Raw genomic sequence first — 19454 nt, forward strand, 5'->3', positions numbered from 1 at the left:
GAGAGAGAAGCGAGAATGGGTGTGGGGAGAAAACCCCAAACTGACAAGTATGCACAGGATCAGCTTTCAATTTGGGATCGAGGCAGACATGAAACTCGGGGTAAAACAGCACCCACAAAACACGCAGGAAACGCGAGGGGAGAGCAAGGCGACCTCTAAAGGTCAAAAAATACATGCATAATGAAAACAAAGCCCCAAGGTACTCAGGGCTTGTCGGTGATAGACACAACCCATGTATAAAAGGCCCTAGTTAGCAATATTTGTTTATGCTCTTACCCAAAATGATAGATGCCAAATGTGACACACAGGTCTGCTGTCTAATGTCTAGTTTGGCCCTTATTCAAAATGTCTCTCTGTATGAGGAAGTGTTACCAAGGAGATTTTTCTCATAGGCTGCTTTTCATAGATGGTTATGGCTACTTCAGATATTTGGGGGTGAACTTTATTTTGTTTGCAGAGGAACAAATGGGTCATAGCTGCTTTTTTTCAGGATCAAGTCTGTTGATGCCCAGCTTTAAAGAGCCTGGATTTTTGTGCATGTGCTCAGAACTTGTGAAAACCAGTCCTTACACAGCAATCTCAAATTCTTGATTTCAAATCTTTTTTTTTCCAGGGTCCCACTGGAGGGCCTGGTCTGCGAGGACCAAGGGGGCCGAAGGTAACAGAGGAGACAAATTTCTCGAATAGCCATAATGGAATTGTGTTTGCCGCATCTGTTGCTCTACAACCAATCTATCCTTTTATTTGTTGCTCAACATTCATATCTTAAATATAGGGTTGGATCCTGCCAGCTTTTCTGTTCGATCTCACCCAATTCTGCTCTTGATCACAGCCCCTACTCTGTTTGGATTTTTGCCCATGTGGCTCTCCCAATGCCTGGCACAGGAGACTAGACAGGGGCATTCCCTCCCTCTTTCACAAGTGAAAAAGCTGACGGGATCTAATGAGAATGTTTATTACTTTTTTGGCTCTTTCTAGTGTTAAGGTGTGTGAAGCATACCTTACCTCACTAGTCCTCAACAACCTTATAAGGTAGCTCAGTGTGGCAGAGGTCACCTGATCCAGCCCACCTTAGGCCCAAAGTATGTTTCAGGAAACATGTGGGCAGCAGCATCAACTGAGCTCAACTTGATCAGTAAAATGTAGTTGGAAGAATGTGATATGATATCACAGATGTCATAATGTTAGGTTTTCCTTGCCAGCAACATCCAATGATATGCCGGAGAACGCTGGCATCACTACCCCACATCTGACTGTTTTTCAACCACATGGCACTGGGGAGATGTAGAAGGAGATGATGGCTGGCATGTACTTTGGGTTTCAGATATTCAGCTACCTGCTACCAAAGTCATCCTCTGAATTTTGAATGTTCTGTTTTTCCTGCAAATGTGAGCAAAAGCCTGTGCCTTTGGATTACAAAATAACTTTTTGTTACAACTAACTGTGCCTGGAGAAAAGGCACTGGAGTATGTAATATCTGTGTTTTTGAGATCCAAGTACATTTTCAGAAAACCAAAGGTTCCCTTAAGAGTAGCCTTTATGTGCCACAAACTTAGTTATTTGACATCTTCATCTATTTTAGCACAGCAATGCTTGCTTCCTTCCAAAAGAAGGGAAATGTCATGAAATTAACATATTTTTGATTGATTGCTAATAAATGCAAAGTCACTGTAAAACCCACAGAGGGTGTGTTGTAGAAGAATTACACCCTACATTTTCTATGAAGGAAAGTCTCTTGTTTAAAATTAGATTTTTGTTCTCAGCATGAAATTTCTCGTATGTTTGTGCTTAGGGAGAAAATGGTGACGTTGGACTACCAGGTCTAAATGGTTTAAAGGTGAGCATTAATTTAACCCATTTCATAAGTGGAGTTCACTGAAATGAAGGCAGATATTTGGTATTTGGGAGCATCTCCGAGAAATTACTATTTTTTTAGAACTTTGAAAGATGCCACGGTTAGGCTATGTCTCATGTTACTGTGTCAGCTGTGCGGGCCTGCCCTTGTGTGCGAAGACGCATTATTTTGTCATGTAAGAATAACACAGAGGTGCCAGTCCTCTTCATTCCTGCAACTGGGAATCACATTACTCCAATTTTGGAAGCCTTTTAATATGTATGTATCCCATAGGACTGATGAACCCTATACGTTCTTAGTCTCTATATCTTACTCTCTAAGAATGGGAATCCTGACATGTTAACCATGCTGACGAGTTCATAAAATACTGAATCTGCTTTTAGAAAATAAATCTAATGTTCCTCCTGATGAAGCCAAGATCCTGCTGGCAAAGGATCTGAGAGCAGAGGTTTATGTCAGTCCGGGGGCACTGGTGATATTATTACTATTACTGTTGTTATAACAACAACAGCAGCAACAATGATAGTATCCTGCCCCTCCCTGGCCGAGGTTGGGCTTGGGACGGCTCACGTCTTGCATTACAACAATAATAGTTCACATTCAGTCCATTTAACTTCCATAGTTCCATTTGAAACTAAGCCATCTGTGAGATGAACCATGAAAGGGCAGAAAAGGTGGATAAAAGGTGAACTTAAACCTTCCCTTGTCTGATTCTTCCCTGCAACTTTTCTTCTCAAGCCAATATCCTCCATACGAGTGGAGATGGAAAGTGCCGTCAAGTCACAGCTGACCTATGGTGACCCATAGGGTTTTACAACGCAAGAGACGTTTGGAGGTGGTTTGCCATTGCCTGCCTCTGCGTGGGCTCTGAGAGAGTTCTGCGGGAACTGTGACTGGCCCAAGGTCACCCAGCAGGCTTCATGTAGAAGAGAAGGGAATCGAACCCGGTTCTTCAGATTAGAGTCCACTGTGAGCCCTCGCCCTGGGATGATCCCATAAACTGAATTCAGCCAACAGCAGTCATACGAAAGCAGATTTATTGAGACAAATCAACAGGTGAAAGAGGCGTACTCAGAGTCAAGGATACTAGTGAAAACCAAACTAACAGTACACAGTTTAAGTAGAGAAACAATGTCAGGGTAACCCCAGTCACCATGGCAATTCCCCTCCCTGGAACACCCACCGGGATAGTGTAAACATCTTGAAAACAGGATAGCACTCGGCCTTGGCCTCCTGGGCTTAACCACAACATCCCAAATTCAGGCCATGCCTGACATTCTGCTCCTCCAAAGGCCCCCCTACTTTCCCAAGGTGGGCCTGTGCTGATAGGCGGCATGGAACTCACGGACTAGACGAGGGGCGGAAATATTGCGAGAACGCACCCACTCATCCTGTTCAGGACTAAAGTGCTTCCAACAAACTAAATATTGAAGGGTACCATGGTGTATGCGGGAGTCCAGGATTTTTGCCACTTAGAAATGCTCTCTCTCCTCCCCCCCCCCCATTTCAGGCACTTCAGGCGGTGGTTCAGGATGCCACTTCAGGGAGGGAATGTGTTTCTTTAGCAGACTAATATGAAACACGGGATGAACCCTCCTTAATGACTTGGGGAGGGACAGTTCCACGGTCACCTTATTGATAATTCGAGAGATGGGGAATGGGCCCACATATTTGGCACTGAGCTTGCCGCACGGGCGGGTAGACCGTAGGTTTTTGGTAGACAGGTAGACCAGGTCTCCCACCTTGCAGTCCCATTCCGGCGAGCGGTGCTTGTCAGCTTGAGCCTTGTATTTACGTTTGGCACCTTCCAGGTTCTTAACCAGCCACGGCCAGGTCGTTTGGATCGCACGCACCCACTCAGCCACGTCAGCACCTCCCTCCTCTCCAGGAACATTAATATGGCCAATGGGGCCAAACTCTACCATATACAGCCTGAAAAGGACTGAACCCTATGGACTGGTGGACGGCATTATTGTATGCATATTCAGCAAAGGGCAGCAGGTCTGTCCAATCATCTTGATGGTAACTGACAGCGTAAATAACATTCCAAAACAGCATTGACCCGTTCCGTTTGACCATCCGTTTGGGGATGGAACGCACTAGACAGACATTGTTCCACCCTGACTAATTTGAGGAAAGCTTTCCAAAACTTGGCCACGTAGGTGCCCCCCCTGTCGCTCACTATCTTGCGTGGAAAGCTGTGCAGCCGGAAGACATGCGACACAAATAGGCGGGCCAGTTTTGGGGCGGAAGGGATACCCGCACAAGGTATCCCTTCCGCCCCAAAACTGGCCCGCCTATTTGTTTCAAAAACAAATCTGTAATCACCCAAAGTACTGTTTTCCCCCCACTGGGGGGTAGATCGGTCATAAAGTCCATTGCAATGACTTCCCAGGGTCTGGAGGGGGTCTCCAAAGGTTGTAAAAGTCCGGGCGTCTTGCCCTGGGGTCTCTTGGCAGATGCACAAATGGGGCAGCTGCGGATGAAGGAGTCCACGTCTGATCGCATACCCGCCTGCCAAAACTGTCTTCTGAGTAAATGCAATGTCTTAAGGAACCCAAAATGTCCCACTGTTTTGGCGCTATGCACCAAACCCAAAACCTCCCCCCTCAACACTTCTGGAATATACAACTTAGAATCCTTGTACCACAACTCCCCGCGCTTAACTAAAGCAGCTGGTAGAGTCTGAGAGGAGATCTCTGCTTGATAAGTGCGAAGGAGAGCGTCCTTAAAGGAATCAGTTAGTTTTTACCCTTCCACCCCGTCCGCTTTGGGAGTTGCGCTGTTGGGCGGCTCGCAGGGGGATGGAGCTGGCGCAGTCAGAGGGAGCGGGGTGGAGCGCTCGGGTGGAGAAAGTGATAGTGCAGGCAAGGAATGTGGATCGGGCGGCTCTGTCAGCCCAGCCAGGCGTTGGGCTTCCCCCCCCCCCCTTCGAAAGCGGTGGCCGTGGGGACTGGACTTGAGACCGGGTTTGCACTGCCAAGGAGGGCAACAGACCACATTGGGTGGGGGTAAAGAGCGACTGTGTGGGTCGATTAACTTTGGTAGGATATTGGGGAAGCCTGGATAGAGCGTCAGCCAGCAGATTTGCTTCCCCGGTACATGTTTCAGGACGAATCGAAACTGGGCAAAGAAGTCCTCCCAACGCACTTGTTTTGCAGACAGTTTGCAGGCTCCCGTCAGGGCTACTAGGTTCTTGTGATCACTCCATACCTCAAAAGACAGTTTAGAGGCTTCTAAAAACTGTCTCCACACTGTAAGGGCATGCTTAACAGCAGCGGCCTCTTTTTCTCCAATGGGCCAACTGAGCTCAGATTGAGTGAACTTCTTAAATAAGCGCACGGATGCAATTGACCATCCTCCCCCCGCTGCAAAAGTGCACCTCCCATTGCTGCGTCGGAAACATCCACCTGGACTATGAACATTCGATTGCAAAACTGGTTCAGAGGTAAAGAGCCTTTTGAGAGTGTCAAAAGCAGTTTGACACTGGGGGGGGTCCAGTTAACCCGGGCAGTAGGCAAGACAGCTGCCCTTCCCTTCCCCTTTGTCTTAAGGAGGTCCGTGATGGGCAAAGCAATTTGAGCGAAACGGGGGAGGAACGCCCTGTAGAAATTTGCGAACCTGAGAAATCTTTGGACTTGCTTACGAGTAGTGGGTGGTTCCCAAGTGATCACTGCCTGCACCTTTTCAGGATCCATAGTCAGTCCGTGGTGCGAGATAACGTAGCCAAGAAAAGTCAATTGTTTCTGGTGGAACTCGCACTTGGACACTTTAGCATAGAGCTGATTGTCCCTGAGGCGTTGCAACACTTTTCTCACTAAGGCAACATGTTCCTCAATGGTTTTAGAGTAAATAAGAATGTCATCCAGATAAACCACCACTCCCTTGAACAGCAAATCATGTAGGATCTCGTTTATGAATTGCATGAAGACCCCCGGGGCCCCTTTCAATCCAAAAGGTAACACAAGAAATTCAAACGTCCCAAAGCAACTTGAGAAGGCTGTTAAAGGCTCATCCCCCTCCCTAATCCTAACTCGGTGATATGCTTCGACCAAATCCAATTTGGTACAAATGTGCCCCTCCTTTAGTTGTCCCAGGAGATCCGAGATTAAAGGGATAGGGTAGGCATTAGTTTGAGTAACTGCATTGAGTTTCCGAAAGTCAATATATAAACATAAATCCCCTGTTTTCTTACGCACAAAGAAGGCTGGTGCAGAATAGGGCGCGGTGGAGGGTCGGATGAAGCCTCGAACCAAATTCTTGTCTAAAAACTCATGGAGCACTGTTCTTTCAGTCGGGCGCATTGGATAAATCTTACTCTTTGGCAACTTCTCATCCCCCACCACCTCAATAGCACAGTCTGAGCGGCGGGGGGGGGGGGCAATACGTCACATTCCCGCACATCAAAAACATCCGCATAATCCTGGTATTCGGGAGGCAGCTGGGACGGCTTGACAGCGTCTGAGGTTAGGGCAGGGGTTGATCGGATTACTGTTTTGACAGCAACTTCATAACGGTGCAGTTCACATAGCTGGCTATTTAATGCTAAGGTCTCAGCCTCCCAGTCTGTGGTGGGACTGTGTCCCTTGAGCCAATTTGCTCAGTTGAGCCAATTTGTGTCCCTTGAGCCAATTTGCTCAACACCACCGCGTAACGCACATTGGGCACAATAGTAAAGTTAATTTGCTCCCAGTGATGACCAGTTCCCATCGCCACTCCATCAGTGTGGCGGTTCACCGGTCCGCCCCTAAAGTCACTGCCATCCATCTGGGCGAACTGCACGGGGGTGGGTAAAGGCACTGATTTCACTTTAAGTGCCTTGAAGGTGGCTTCATTCATTAAGGTACGGGCACATCCAGAATCAATTAAAGCTTTTACATTTATCTGGGGTCCCTTTCTATAATGTTGCAAGACTACATACACATACACAGTCTCTCCCACTTCACTCACCATTAAAGGAGCTTTGGGTTTCTCAGGGGCACCTGCGGAGGTCTGTGGTGGCGCTCCATCTGCCGCAGACCCAGTCCGTTTTTTGGCTGATCGAGAGGTGACTCTCAAGTTCAGGGCAGGGGAGTTCCTCCTCCGATGAAGTGGAGCTGTTCCCTAATGGGGCAATTGTAATCCTGGACCCCGATGGGTCCACAGGCAAATCCTCGGGCACGGTTTCCTCGACGTGAAGAACGGGGGGCGCTTTCCGTGCGGGAGCAACACTGCGATCGCCCGCGGTGCCCCTTCCCCGGGCGCGACCTCTCCCGCGAGGTGTCCCCTCCGGTCGGGGAGTGGAACTCGGTCACTCCAAATGTGACGGGCAGGCCACAGCGAAGTGACCCATGGCCCCACAAACGAGACAGCCCCCCCCTTTGAAACCACGACGTACGGTCTTTAGGAGGTTGGGCCGGTCTCCGCGGAGCTGAAGCAGCAGCCTTGGGAGGGTCCTTCCGGCTGTCCCCCTCTCTAGCCTGGCGCCGGGCTAGAGTAATGAATTGGCGGTGGCTTTCAACTTCCTCTGCTAACAGGATCCAGTCTTCCAGAGTGGCTGGATCCCTTTGCATATATGCTCAGTTCAAAATCTCGGGGTTAAGAGCGGTACGGAAGTAATGCACTTGGGTTGCCTCCGTCCAATCGACAATCTTACTGGCCAGTCTCTGAAACTCATCCGCAAAATCTCTGACCGAAGAAGATCCTTGACGGAGTTGCAGAAGGGCAGCCTTGGCCTTCTCCCCTTGAAACGGATCTTCAAAACGTCTCCTTAACGCTCGCATAAAGTCATTGAGCAAACGTACGGATCGGGCCCAAGTGTCAAACTGTAGGATCATCCATTCAGCAGCCCTCCCAGTCAAAAGTGAGGAAACAAATCTCACCCGGCTATCTTCCGTGGGGAAGGCATGTCCTTGTTCTCTCATGTAACTATCCACTTGGTGTAGAAAACAGGGCAGCGCATCCCCGGAGACATCAAAAGTCACTGCGCATGTGCAGTTCCCGTGTGTGCCTGCACAGAAGACCACTCGATGAACAATAATTACAGGGAAGTGCAACTCTGTTTTTCCCCTGGAGAAGATGGCTGCTTTGGAGCATGGCTTTATACTCATTGAGGTCCCTCCCCACTAAAATCCTACCTTTCCCAGGCTCTACACCCAAATCTTCTATCTCCAGGAATTTCCCAATCCGGAGATGACAACCCCAGGCAAGTCTCTTGTGTTACCGCCAGCATAGTCTTTGTTGTTCCTCTGAACAAATAACCCTTGATGCTTCCCATGTTCAATAAAACGGAGTCCTTGTTTTTGGTCTCTGTGGGAACAGCTAGGATTGAGCTGTTACGCATGGGCTAGTTTTAGCACATGCTTTTTGGTAAAAGTGAGTGGCCGTGTTCCTATTTTAGAAGTGCTTGAATTATCTGTTAACTAACTGGAGTTGTGCCAGTGTAGCGCTTAAAAAGATACAGCAGTTAATCGCACCCTTGTAATTAATGAAAGGTTCTGTCATAGAACAGCTTCTGCTTACTGTAATTTAGAAAACAACAGAATGCATTTGGGTGTGCTTTGTAAGGAATTCCATCTGCTGTACACAGTTTGAATATCTGACAATCTGGGTTGTCAATATTGTCACGAAATGTTGTCAATATTGTCACGAAAGGCAGTTTGGGATTCATTGATAAAAGCTCATTTGGCCAGAGGATGGCTGCTTGGGTGTCAGTCACGGAGGCCACTACTTATAGCAAAAATGAGCCCCGAGGCTGCATGAGGTAATTGGCAAAAACAATGGACTTTGGCAGGGGCAAAAGATTTAATTACTTCTCCAGTGCTGAGATATTAAAGTATGAAAGGGCATGAGGTAAGGGCAATCTGGAAGAATACAATCATAGACTCATAGAATCATAGGCCAATTATTCACGCATGAGTTTGCTGCTCTCTTGTGGCGGAGCGGGGGGGAAAGCGAATGTAAAAGGTTATTCATGGACGCGAATCATTGTCGCTAAGCCCGATGTTCTTTTGGTTATTCATGAAACAAAGCCTGCAGTATTCGACAACGGTTGGGTCTGTCCCCTGTTGTTACAGCCCTCCCCCTGCCGACAATGCCCGCCCCCACTCCCGCCCCAACACCACCCATCGGATTACCGCGGGCAGTTCACCTCTGTGGATACGGTAGTCATATTACAATGATACACGTGACCTGCTCTGCAGGGAAGCAGCTTCACATTTCATAAGGTCCCGCCTCCTATGATCTATCTGCACTTGCCTCAGAGGGGCGATCTAGCGGGAAAATACCGTGAGGGCAAGTGTCCTCATTGGCGCTGCAAGCAACCTCCCCCCCCCCCGCAAAGCATCCCGTTCTTGGAGATGCAGAAGCAATTCAAGGTCCACCACAGCCTACAGGGAGAAAAGGTTACAAGTCCCCCCCCCAAAAAAAAAGAACCAGCAGCTCTGTTTGCAAACACTTGACAAACCAGAGTAATGTAGCTAGGATCAGAGACCTTACTGGAAAATCCATGCCACATTTTCACTGCAACTCTTTTTCTATGGAGCCCAAGCAAGTCCATGCGCAATCCAGGCTCCTATTGTCTTCAATGAGCTGTGCAACCTCCCCCATTGTTTCTAATGGGCTCGCCGCGCGCTTCCAGCTCTCCCAGTCCATCCGCTTCACGCTCCCCCCCCCAGCTTGCCGCCCAAGTTTGCAGGGTTCCCCCCCTTTCTCACCGAGCGCTCCCTGCCCCTCCCCTGTAGGATGTGCTTCTTTTAAACCATGTTGGCTAAAGACATTTGTGTTGCTAACAATCATTGGCGCTAATGTGAAATGGAGGGCCGTGCAAAAGGCAAATCAAGAAATGGCAACCCGGGGAGAGTCTTGGTGTGAAACACGGCAGCACTAAGGGAAGGAAAGGGGGTGGGGTTCCAGACGGAACACACTTGTCCAATCGCTGTTCGTCTGGGTGGGGAGTCATGGGAGAGGGAGGAGACGTTTGCCAGCGGGCGGGGAGAAGTAATCCGAATCCAGAGTTTTTCCATGGACCTCCGCAACAAAAAGGGCGCGTTTAAGGCAGGGCAAACTCCAGGATCGCGGCAAAACAGGTTTCTGATGATGCGGGGATAAAGCGAAGTTTGTGCTCAAACCCGAAATGGTCATGAATAATTAAAAATTAGCTGCGCGGCAACACAGCCTGGAAAGCGCGGCAAATCGCCATGAATAGTTGGCCATAGAGTCGGAAGGCACCACCAGGGTCATCTAGTCCAACCCCCTGCACAAGGCAGGAAATTCACAACTATCTCCCCCACACTATCTGTCAGTATAGAAAACAGGGCAAGGGTCCCCAATGTGGTACCCACCAACACCTTTCCTGGTGCCCACCATTTTTAGAAAGTGGACAAGGCCGGGTGGGGCTTTTCCCTAGCAGGGCTTCTGATCAGACACTTGAAATCAGATTGGTGGTGCAGATCAAAAGGCATCCTGATAAACAGAGCTTCTGCCTGGAATGTTGAAGAGTTACTATGAAAGTTATGCATAACTTCGTTCCCTGACATTTTGTGCTTGGCTGTGCCATCAATGGAATTTTGTGGTTGGCTCCGCCTCCTGCAGCAGCCATTTTGCCATTGCGCCAACTACCCAGTGACAGAATTCCAAAGGTGCCCACAGACTAAGAAAAGTTGGGGACCCCGAGATAGGAGATACATGGAGGGGATTTGGATGTTGTCCCATGAGAAGAATTGAGATGCTTCAGGGATGCCTATTGCTTGTCTTGGGGACATACAAAAGAGTTCTCTGAAGTGCAGCCATTGTGAAAGGGAGCTGGAAGAACTGTGTAGTGAATGCCCAGTTTTTTATGTATGTCAACAGGGAGAACAAGGCCTAGAAGGAAAGCCGGGATTTCCTGGTGTTGCCGGGCGCCCTGGAGATGCAGTGAGTATGCCGCTGTATTACCTCTTCACAGAGGAGTTAAATGGGAATTGCTGAGGTAGTATTTCAGATTGTGGTTTGAGGGAGCAAGGCCTTTTCAGCGCAAGGTAAGAAGATTCATAGCAAAATCCACACCAGGCCCTTTTAAAAATGTGTAGCTGGACCCCAAACATGGAAACAATATGCAGTTCCAAAAGGACATTTGGGTCATTCAAAAGCCATGTGAAAGTTGTTTAATGTTACCTGCTCCACAAAGTAGCTGGCAACCATGTGAAATGTCTTGGGAGCATGTGAAAAGGTCCAAGGTAGGATAAGGGCAGCAAAGCACAAGACAGGGAAACAGGCATGCGTGGTTGTAGCAGTATGTGGTGCACATGCAAATTACCATCACTTACAGCCCTGCAGTTCCCCACTGATGGGTATAGTCCAAATTAAATTGAGGTGTAGAGGTGACTGACTCAGAACATTGGTTATTAATTTTTTTTTCTTTTTTGTATCTCACAGCAACTATAGTGAAGACAAACACACACACCCCTTTATCTTTAAAGCAAAGGAATTAGTGGCTTGGTCATGTCTGCATGACCAAGTCCCATTGCATTGTTTGTAACAGCTGCTCAGAATAGGGTTGCCAAATCCAGTTGGGAAATACCTGGAGATTTTTGAGGTGTAGCCTGAGGAGGGTGGCGTTTAGGGATTTCAGTGGGGTGTAATGCCATAGAGTCCATCTTCCAAAGCAGCCATTTTCTTAGGTGAACTGATCTCTGTTGCCTGGAGATCAGTTGTAATAGCGGGAGATCTCCAGCCACCATCTGGAGTTGGCAACCCTACATAGAGTACACCTTCCTAAGCAACCATTTTCTGCAGGTGAGCTGATTGTGTCACCTGTGGATAAGTTGTAATCCCAGGAGATCTCCAACTGGAGGTTGGCAGCCCTAGCTCAAAATAAAGTTGGCCTGTGTTAGAGGTGTTGCTGAGACACTCTGCCAGTGTGGTGTAGTGGTTAAGAGCGGTGGTTTGGAGTGGTGGATTCTGATCTGGAGAACCGAGTTTGATTCCCCACTCCTCCACATGAGAAGTGGATGCTAATCTGGTGAACTGGATTTGTTTCCCCATTTCTCCACATGGAGCCAGCTGGGTGACCTTGGGCTAGTCACAGTTCTCTCAGCCCCACCTACCTCACAGGGTGTCTGTTGTGGCGAGGGGAAGGGAAGGTGATTGTAAGCTGGTTTGATTCTTCCTTAGGTGGTAGAGAAAGTCAGCATATAAAAAACCAACTCTTTTTCTTCTAGTCACCTGCAATGCAAGGGTGGGGCACGGCCCTCTCTAAATGGCACAGGGAACTCACCGAGAGCCAAACTAGGGACCATCCTGTGCCCTCTGACACTGTTTTAGAAGCATCTGTAGTCCGTTGAAATGGCTGCGAGGCCCCGATCTGGCTCTGGCTCCAGGGGCTTCTGCGCCACGTGCCCTAATTCGGCTTGGGACCTAGCAGCAATTTTTAAAGAATGACAAATGCCTCTAAACGGCATCAGTGGCCACATGATGGGCCCATGCCTGCTGTCACTTGTTAGCTTGGCCCTCAGTAGGAAAAAAAATATTGGTCATTCAAAACTTCCAGTTCACCATTCTGGGGGGGGGGGGGATATTTTGGAATGTGCAAGCCATATTCTTATTTATCATCCATATAATCATTATCATCCTTTTGTATAATTAATACTAGCTGTTAAATTAAATCTAGGGATTTAAAGGAGAAAAAGGTGACCCAGGACCCAAGGTAAGAGGAAATGGCATTTTCCACTATTCAATGACCATTCAGATCTCAATAATGTAGAAACAGCCTTTTAAAAAGGAAATAATTACTCTCTTGACACAGGGTGAACCAGGAGAACCAGGGGCTGGTGTTATCGGACCACCAGGGCCACCTGGACCACCCGGTCCCATTATAGCCATTCCAAGGGTAAGAATCAATTTGGATAAGGCTTAAATATATTTGGATAAGGCTTAAATATATTTGAATCAAAGAAGCTGCACTGATGTTATATTTGCTACCAACATTTGCCAGTTGTGCAATCCAGATCAAACAATTCTTCCAAATGTGAAGACCCTGCTGCAAACTGTCAAAGAGTTTCTGAAATCTGGCAGCTTGTTGTCGAATCTCTGCCATCCATGCCAGTCAACGGAGACTCTTCTCTGCAGTTGCCTGGGTAACCCAAAGTGGCCCCCACAGTTTCATTTTGAAACCTGGTGTGAGCTGTGTCACAACCACCAACTTGGTCCTCAGCCTGCTTGAGCCCAGGTTGGCAACCCTATCTGGAAATCAGTTGTAATTGCGGGAGAGTTCTAGGATCCACCTCCTTAAGGTTGGCAACCCTAGACTGAAAGGAGAGAAGGAAAAATTGTTAAAGTATATGAAGGGAGGTAGGTCTGGAGGTGTGCTGGCTAGCTGCCAATGCTCAGGTCTCCACTTGCAGTGTCTCTGAGATACTGCTCCAGGCAGTTGGCAACAGCAGGGAGAGGGTAAAGCGGAGTCCAAAGAACAAGTCCGTTTGTCAAAGCCAGAAATCAGAGTCCAGTACTTGCCAAATCAGAGTTACAGTTCGTAGTCCAGGTAGCTGGTCCAAGGTCGAGGGTCACGGAGAGTCAGAGGTCCAAACAGCCAGTCCAAGGTCTAAAGGCACAGAGAGTTGTTCAGGCATGGGAGGCAGCAGGTTGCACTGGGTTGCTTCCTCGTCCCTGGGCTGTTCAGCTGAGGCTTTTCTGGCATCTGGCTTCTCTGTCAGTCCTCCTCCTGCGAGGACTCACTGTTCTGCTGCTCTTCCAGCACACACCGGTAGGCTTCCAGCCGAGCACCATGTCTTTTAGCCACCAGTGCCTTTCTCCGCTGCTGCCTCCACCTGTCAGCCTTTGCTGCCTTAGCAGCTTGAGGGCTCATAGCTGGGCCACTGGGTCCAGGCTCTGAGCAGGACGGGGTTGGTTCTGCCGTGACTTCTGACTGCAAGTCTTGTGCCTGCTCTGGAGAGTCACCAGCTTCAGGGCTGTAAGCCTCCTCACCAGGCTGTGCTGAATCAGGCCCCACTTCAGGCTGCGAGGTCAGTGGCAGCTCCATTGGGGCTGACTTCTCCTAGTAGAGTTCCTCCTCTGAGGAGGACCCATTCTCCAGGGACCGCCCCATGCCAGGAGGGAAATCAACAGATGAAAGGAGGCAACTGGGAAAGCTAGGAGGGCGGGAAGGAAGGAAGCAGGGAAGGTGAGGAGTAGTGGGGACTGTGAGGGACTGTGAGGGAAAGTGTAGATAGTATTGTGAAGAGGACCGGTGAGGAGAAATCTCCCTTGGGACCCCCCCCCCCACAGGTCCCTTGTTTGTATAGCTATATTCACGATACATGCATACGATGCTCATATCTCAGGCAAGTGTCCCATGAGTCCCTTGTGCCTGATGGGGTGCTTCCTCATTGCCCAGTGTCACTTTTTGAAGGGCAAAGAGTGTCATTGCTGGAATTTTTAAAAGAACTTGTAATTGTTTTAAACTAATTGTATATTATATTGTTTTATTCATGTTGTTATTGGATGAGAATATTCTAAATAAATAGATAGACTGCCAGGGCTGTGTGTGTGTGATCCCTGTTGAATCACTCACTGTTCGTGCCTATCTGACAGATTTCCTTCCCTTTCTGAAATGTCTCTTCGTGCCACACTTTTCTTGGTATAGTTACATTTTCTAAGAAAACAGTGCCTTACATTTTTTTCCTGGTCCATGACGGGATTGATTTTCAAGAAATCAATACTGTTTTGAGGAAAGAAACAGAAGAACAGCAAGTCCTTCCACGTCAGCCTTTCTCCATCTTATCCTTAATCAGTAGAGAGCTGCAGCCTGCCTGGATGTTTCTTGAAAGACAGTGGCGTTTCAGACAAACAACAAATGCCTGACACTGCCTGTTCTTTGTCCTTCCTTTTTAGACACTCAATACTTCAGACGGAAGTTTTAACCTTACTGGACTTCAAGGACTTGGGCCTCCAGTGAGTAGATTCCTTTGCATGAAACACCAGGAATTATTTCATGTCGCAGTGGCTCAGTCTTGGGAACCCCTAAGGCCTTTGCTCTGAAACATGAACATAAATGAGCAGCATATGATCCTTTCCTTGGCTTCCGATTTGGATGCTCCCAACCTTGTCATAACTGCATTCTTGTTGTTTCTATTGTCATATTTTTCCATTATGTGTGAAATATTATCCAAGAAAGGTGTAGGGAAGGTTTAATCTCTGGATTCAAATGATGTTTTAAGGAAAGCAGATATAAGAAAAACTGCTCTCGGCATGGGCTTCTCTTTCTGGAATACGTGCTTGGACTTCAGGCCACCTGAGCAGGTTTGCCTGCTTCTTACCTTCTCACCCTGTGATCCACACGATGTTTCCCTTCTGCCATTGGAAACGTTCTTTGCAACCAGATGCTCTGAAAAGCGGTGGGTTACATTTGGGTGGTTTATTAGCTTTGGAAAGAGCTTTTTGCTCCAGGCAAACCTATTGAGCTAGTGAGATTGCATGATTTGGTACAAGAGTAATTGCTATTTTCACATAAAATTCCTGTTGAAACCAGGATCCAGGCGATACCTCTAGACTCACAGCTCATTCCGTATCTTAAATAAGATATTTGTTTCTTTGCTGCAGTAATACTCCTAGTTCCTTTCTGAACAGCCTAACGTAGATCATACTGGGATGATGGGGGGAGGGGTGTCTCCCAGCCATACATCCTTCAGTGCCACACCTGCCTGGTTTAGGGTTACCAGCTTCCCCCGGGGGGCAGGGGATCCCCCATCTTGGGCGCCCTCCCCCGGCGCCATTCAGCCAGCCGGCAGTGGACTTACCAGTGGTAAATTTAGGCCTGGTCGCCGGCCACATGTTACCAACATCATGGGAGATACAGATATTTTAGCAAAATTCTATGGTAAAAAAGGTTTCTACCATAGAGTTTTTATCCAAATATCCCACAACATCAGCGTCGTGATGATGTCACTTCCAGAAATGACATGGGTGCCAGTCTCCCTCCACAGCTAATAAGTCCCTCCCTACCCCATCCGCCACCTGTTGTATGGTTGCCAACCTCCAGGTAGCAGCTGGAGATCTCCTGCTATTACAACTCATCTCCAGCCAATAGAGATCAGTTTACCAGGAGAAAATGGCCGCTTTGGCAATTGGATTCAGAGATCACCTCGCCCTCCCTCCTCCCCCCCTGCGTTTTGCCCACATTTTCTGGATTCGTGTTTAGCCAGCAACCAGAAAACAAGCAGAAACACGCAAGGCAGAGTGAGGCGACCTCTGACAGTCGGAAAATGCAAGCATAATCAAAGCAAAGCCCCGAAGTAGTTGGCGGGGTGACCCCAAGGAAATAGCCATGCATAAATGGCCTGTTTGTTCTCTGTTAGGGAGATGGCACCAGAGAAAAGGGTTAAAAACCATCCCCGCCCCCATTACCGGGAGTCTACTTTCTTCTCCCACCCTGTGCACCCATGCTCAAACTACTGCTTTTGAATGTCAAAGCAAAGGTTGGGAATGCTGATCGTGAATATTGTATGGCACAAGCTTTCAGATGTTATGTGTTTTATAATTAAATCTGAATGTGAGGAAAGCAATAGGCCTGAAGAGCAGGGCTTTTTGAACAGGGCTGATGCTGCATGGTACCATCTTAAAAAGACACCCTCCCCCCATGAGAGAGAAAGGAAAAGACTTCTTGTAAGGCGACAAATCCCCCGCCCCCCCCCCCCAGTTTTGAGAAATGGTTGTCTTAAAAATAGTTTGATTTTTCAATCCACTGCCTAATGAAAAAGTTTCAAAATGATCGATCTTATCAACCAATTCAGAGCTGAAGTCTAGCACAATATGCTTGAAGCATATATAAGCAGTTTGCACAGTTCCCAGGTCTATAGAAATTCCCAACTGGGAAGAGTTACAATATGACTGTGTGAATGAAGAGGAACATACTGAATTTATCAAAAAATGCTTTTAGCAGCTATGAACACACTTGTACAAAATAGTACTTTAAAGCTGGCCTGCTTCCTCGAGACACTGCATTTCTCAGGACCAGGATAATTTTTCAAATAATTGACTGTGAGTGTCAGAAGTGTTTCTCTCTGCTGGCTCGCTTGTATAATTGCATGACCCTTTTCCTGGAGCACTTGACAAAACATTTTTCAAGATTTAATCTTGAGATGAACCAGAGTGAACCCTGCATTTCTGACAGGGCTCAAATACTCAGCATCTATTTATCTTGGACTTATTCCATTTCTCCTAAGAAGTGTTTGTAACAACTTTAAGGATTCGTTCCTTTTTTTTGCACTCTTCTTTGATGTTCTCCCCTTTACTTTGATAAGCCAAATTCTGGCAGAGTTTCATAGTGGTAGAAAGTGCCGACTTATGGTGACCCCCATAAGGTTTTCAAGGCAAGAGATATTCAGAGGTGGTTTGCCATTGCCTGCCTCTGCATAGCAACCTTGGACTTCCTAGGTGGTCTTCCATCCAAGTACTAACCAAAGCTGACCCTGCTTAGCTTCTGATGAGATTGGCCTGAGGTGAGATGTCACAACAGAGGTGTGAGAGAGCCACCCAGGGGCGTCCCTCCTATGGTGCTTCTGTAACATTGGATGGGCTCAACTGTGTGGACGGAACCAAATCACGCAGGTCCATCCCAGCCAGTCTTTGCCCAGCTGGGATCAGGAGCAACAACTGAGTGATGAAGGCAGCTGGTTGAGGCCATGACGAAGCCGTTTTTGTGACACTGTCGCAGTGTCTGAAGAGCGACTGATTTGAAAGCCCTCCGTGAGTCACTCTCTGAAGTTACTCTGAGGTAAGAGAATTGCACAGTGCAATTGGACAGGGATCCTTCAGTCTCTTCTTCCCTTACAGGCTCCCTGGTTGAGCCCTGATGCTGCAAATAGTTTGCCAGGGAGAAGCCCTGCCACCAATCACTCCCTGAGTTCTGCCACAGACAGAGCTGAGTGCTAATGGCTCATCTCGGATGTTCTCTAGCAGGCAAATGGAGTTCAGGGAGGATGAGGGGTCACAAACAGGAATCCTCCACACATTGCCTACTCCACTGAGAGGTGGGGGAAAGTGCCATCAAGTTGCATCCGACTTATGGTGAACCTGTAGAGTTTTCAAGGCAAGAGACGAACAGAGGTGGTTTGCCATTTCCTGCCTCGGCGTAGTGACCCTGGACACTGTGTAGGGAACTTCCTTTATGGTCTCCCATCCAAATCCTAACCAAGGCTGACTGTGCTTAGCTTCTGAGATTTGACAAGATCAAGCTAGCCTAAACCCTCAAAGTCATGTTTGCTCCACTGAACCAAAGTGAAATAACGGGAGCTGAGAACTTCGCAAACAATAAGATTGACTTAGGAACTCACTTTGTATGAAAGGCCTGGAGGTTTGCTTGTTTTTTTAATCAAGTCAAGCCTTCTGATCATCTTGAAGACTTGCTTGCAATTCAAAACATGCAGTATTATAAGCCGTTCTGTGCCTACGCAGTGGCGCCGGGAGGATCAACAGATAGCTTGCCTTGGGTCAACATGAGATGGCTCTTTTAAAAACCAAAAGTTCGATTGCATGTGCTGTTTTTGTGCCGGAGTAGTTGGCAGCATTCATCAGTCAGTCAACAACAAAGTTCATTATGTGGTCAACAGACCTTTAAGTAATACTATTGGTAAAACAAAGGATTGGTCCTTAGTGTTTAAGGACAGAAATCGTAAATGTTCACCTTGCTTCTTCCAGATACCCTTTAACAGAACCTTTTTCTTGCCAGACTATTTCCACTGGTTAAAAATCCATAAATTTAGATGTGTTTTCTTATTGGCAAGGTGTAATGCCTTAGACTCAGATGAAATGCAAGGGAGATACAATAAAAGAAGAACGTAAATGCCCATTTTGTCTGGATCAAGTAGACTCCCTAGCCCACATTGTTTTAACATGTTCACAAATAATTCTGCGCGGAATAAATATATTACTACCTGGCTAAAACAGCTAATGACACTTTCTGAGAAGCGGATACTTCATTATCTGCTGTCAAGTAGCTCGGTGAATTGTGTGAGAGATATGGCAACTTTTCTCTTTATAGTGTCAAGAAAAAATTAATTTTAATCCTCCCCTTTTTTAAAGTTTGAAATAGTATATGAATAACCAATGGAAAGGTAATGGAAAAACAAAATATATAAATTATAACATGCCTGATAACAGAGTTCTTTTCAGCATCCAGGATCGACTCTCAGTGGCTACAGTGGAAAAGACAGCCTCTTCTTCAGTGATACGTACATTCTCCCCAGCAAGAAAAAGGGCAACTAGCTGTTCTACTGGACAGCCTGGTTCCATAGCCAAGAGTGGAGCAATTACTCCATCTCTAACTCCTTTATCAAAATTACAAAACAGCATCATGTGGGTGGGATACACTCTCTAATCCTCAGTCAGATGACAGCATTCCTCTTCTCGTGTTCTCCACAGCCACGACCCTTTCCTTTTCCTTTCCTTTTTCATTCTGTATTTCCCAAGCTGTGCACCTTTGCAGTTAAGAAAGCCCGAGTCCATTTCATTTCCAGTTCCTAGTCTGTGATCCCATCCAGTGTGCTCTTCTAGGCTGTCTAAAATAAAATTGACCAATGCTTTCTTAGCTGTTGAGGTGCATATTTTTGGGAAATAGAGAACAACAGCAATAAGGGAACAATAGAGA

The 19454-nt window shown here is 47.3% G+C and overlaps 1 protein-coding gene across 1 annotated transcript in view; it reads left to right on the plus strand.

Annotated features, from left to right (window-relative positions):
- Positions 1-19454, plus strand: part of COL15A1 (collagen type XV alpha 1 chain) — a 137742-nt gene that overhangs the window by 63793 nt on the left and 54495 nt on the right. The window contains exons 17-22 of the mRNA XM_056857583.1: positions 614-658; positions 1793-1837; positions 10685-10747; positions 12483-12518; positions 12618-12701; positions 14702-14761. Of these exons, the coding sequence (XP_056713561.1) occupies positions 614-658; positions 1793-1837; positions 10685-10747; positions 12483-12518; positions 12618-12701; positions 14702-14761 (333 nt within the window). The remainder of the gene's footprint in view (positions 1-613; positions 659-1792; positions 1838-10684; positions 10748-12482; positions 12519-12617; positions 12702-14701; positions 14762-19454) is intronic.

This window comes from Euleptes europaea, chromosome 11 (genome assembly GCF_029931775.1).
Source record: "Euleptes europaea isolate rEulEur1 chromosome 11, rEulEur1.hap1, whole genome shotgun sequence".
NCBI classification, from domain to species: domain Eukaryota; kingdom Metazoa; phylum Chordata; class Lepidosauria; order Squamata; family Sphaerodactylidae; genus Euleptes; species Euleptes europaea.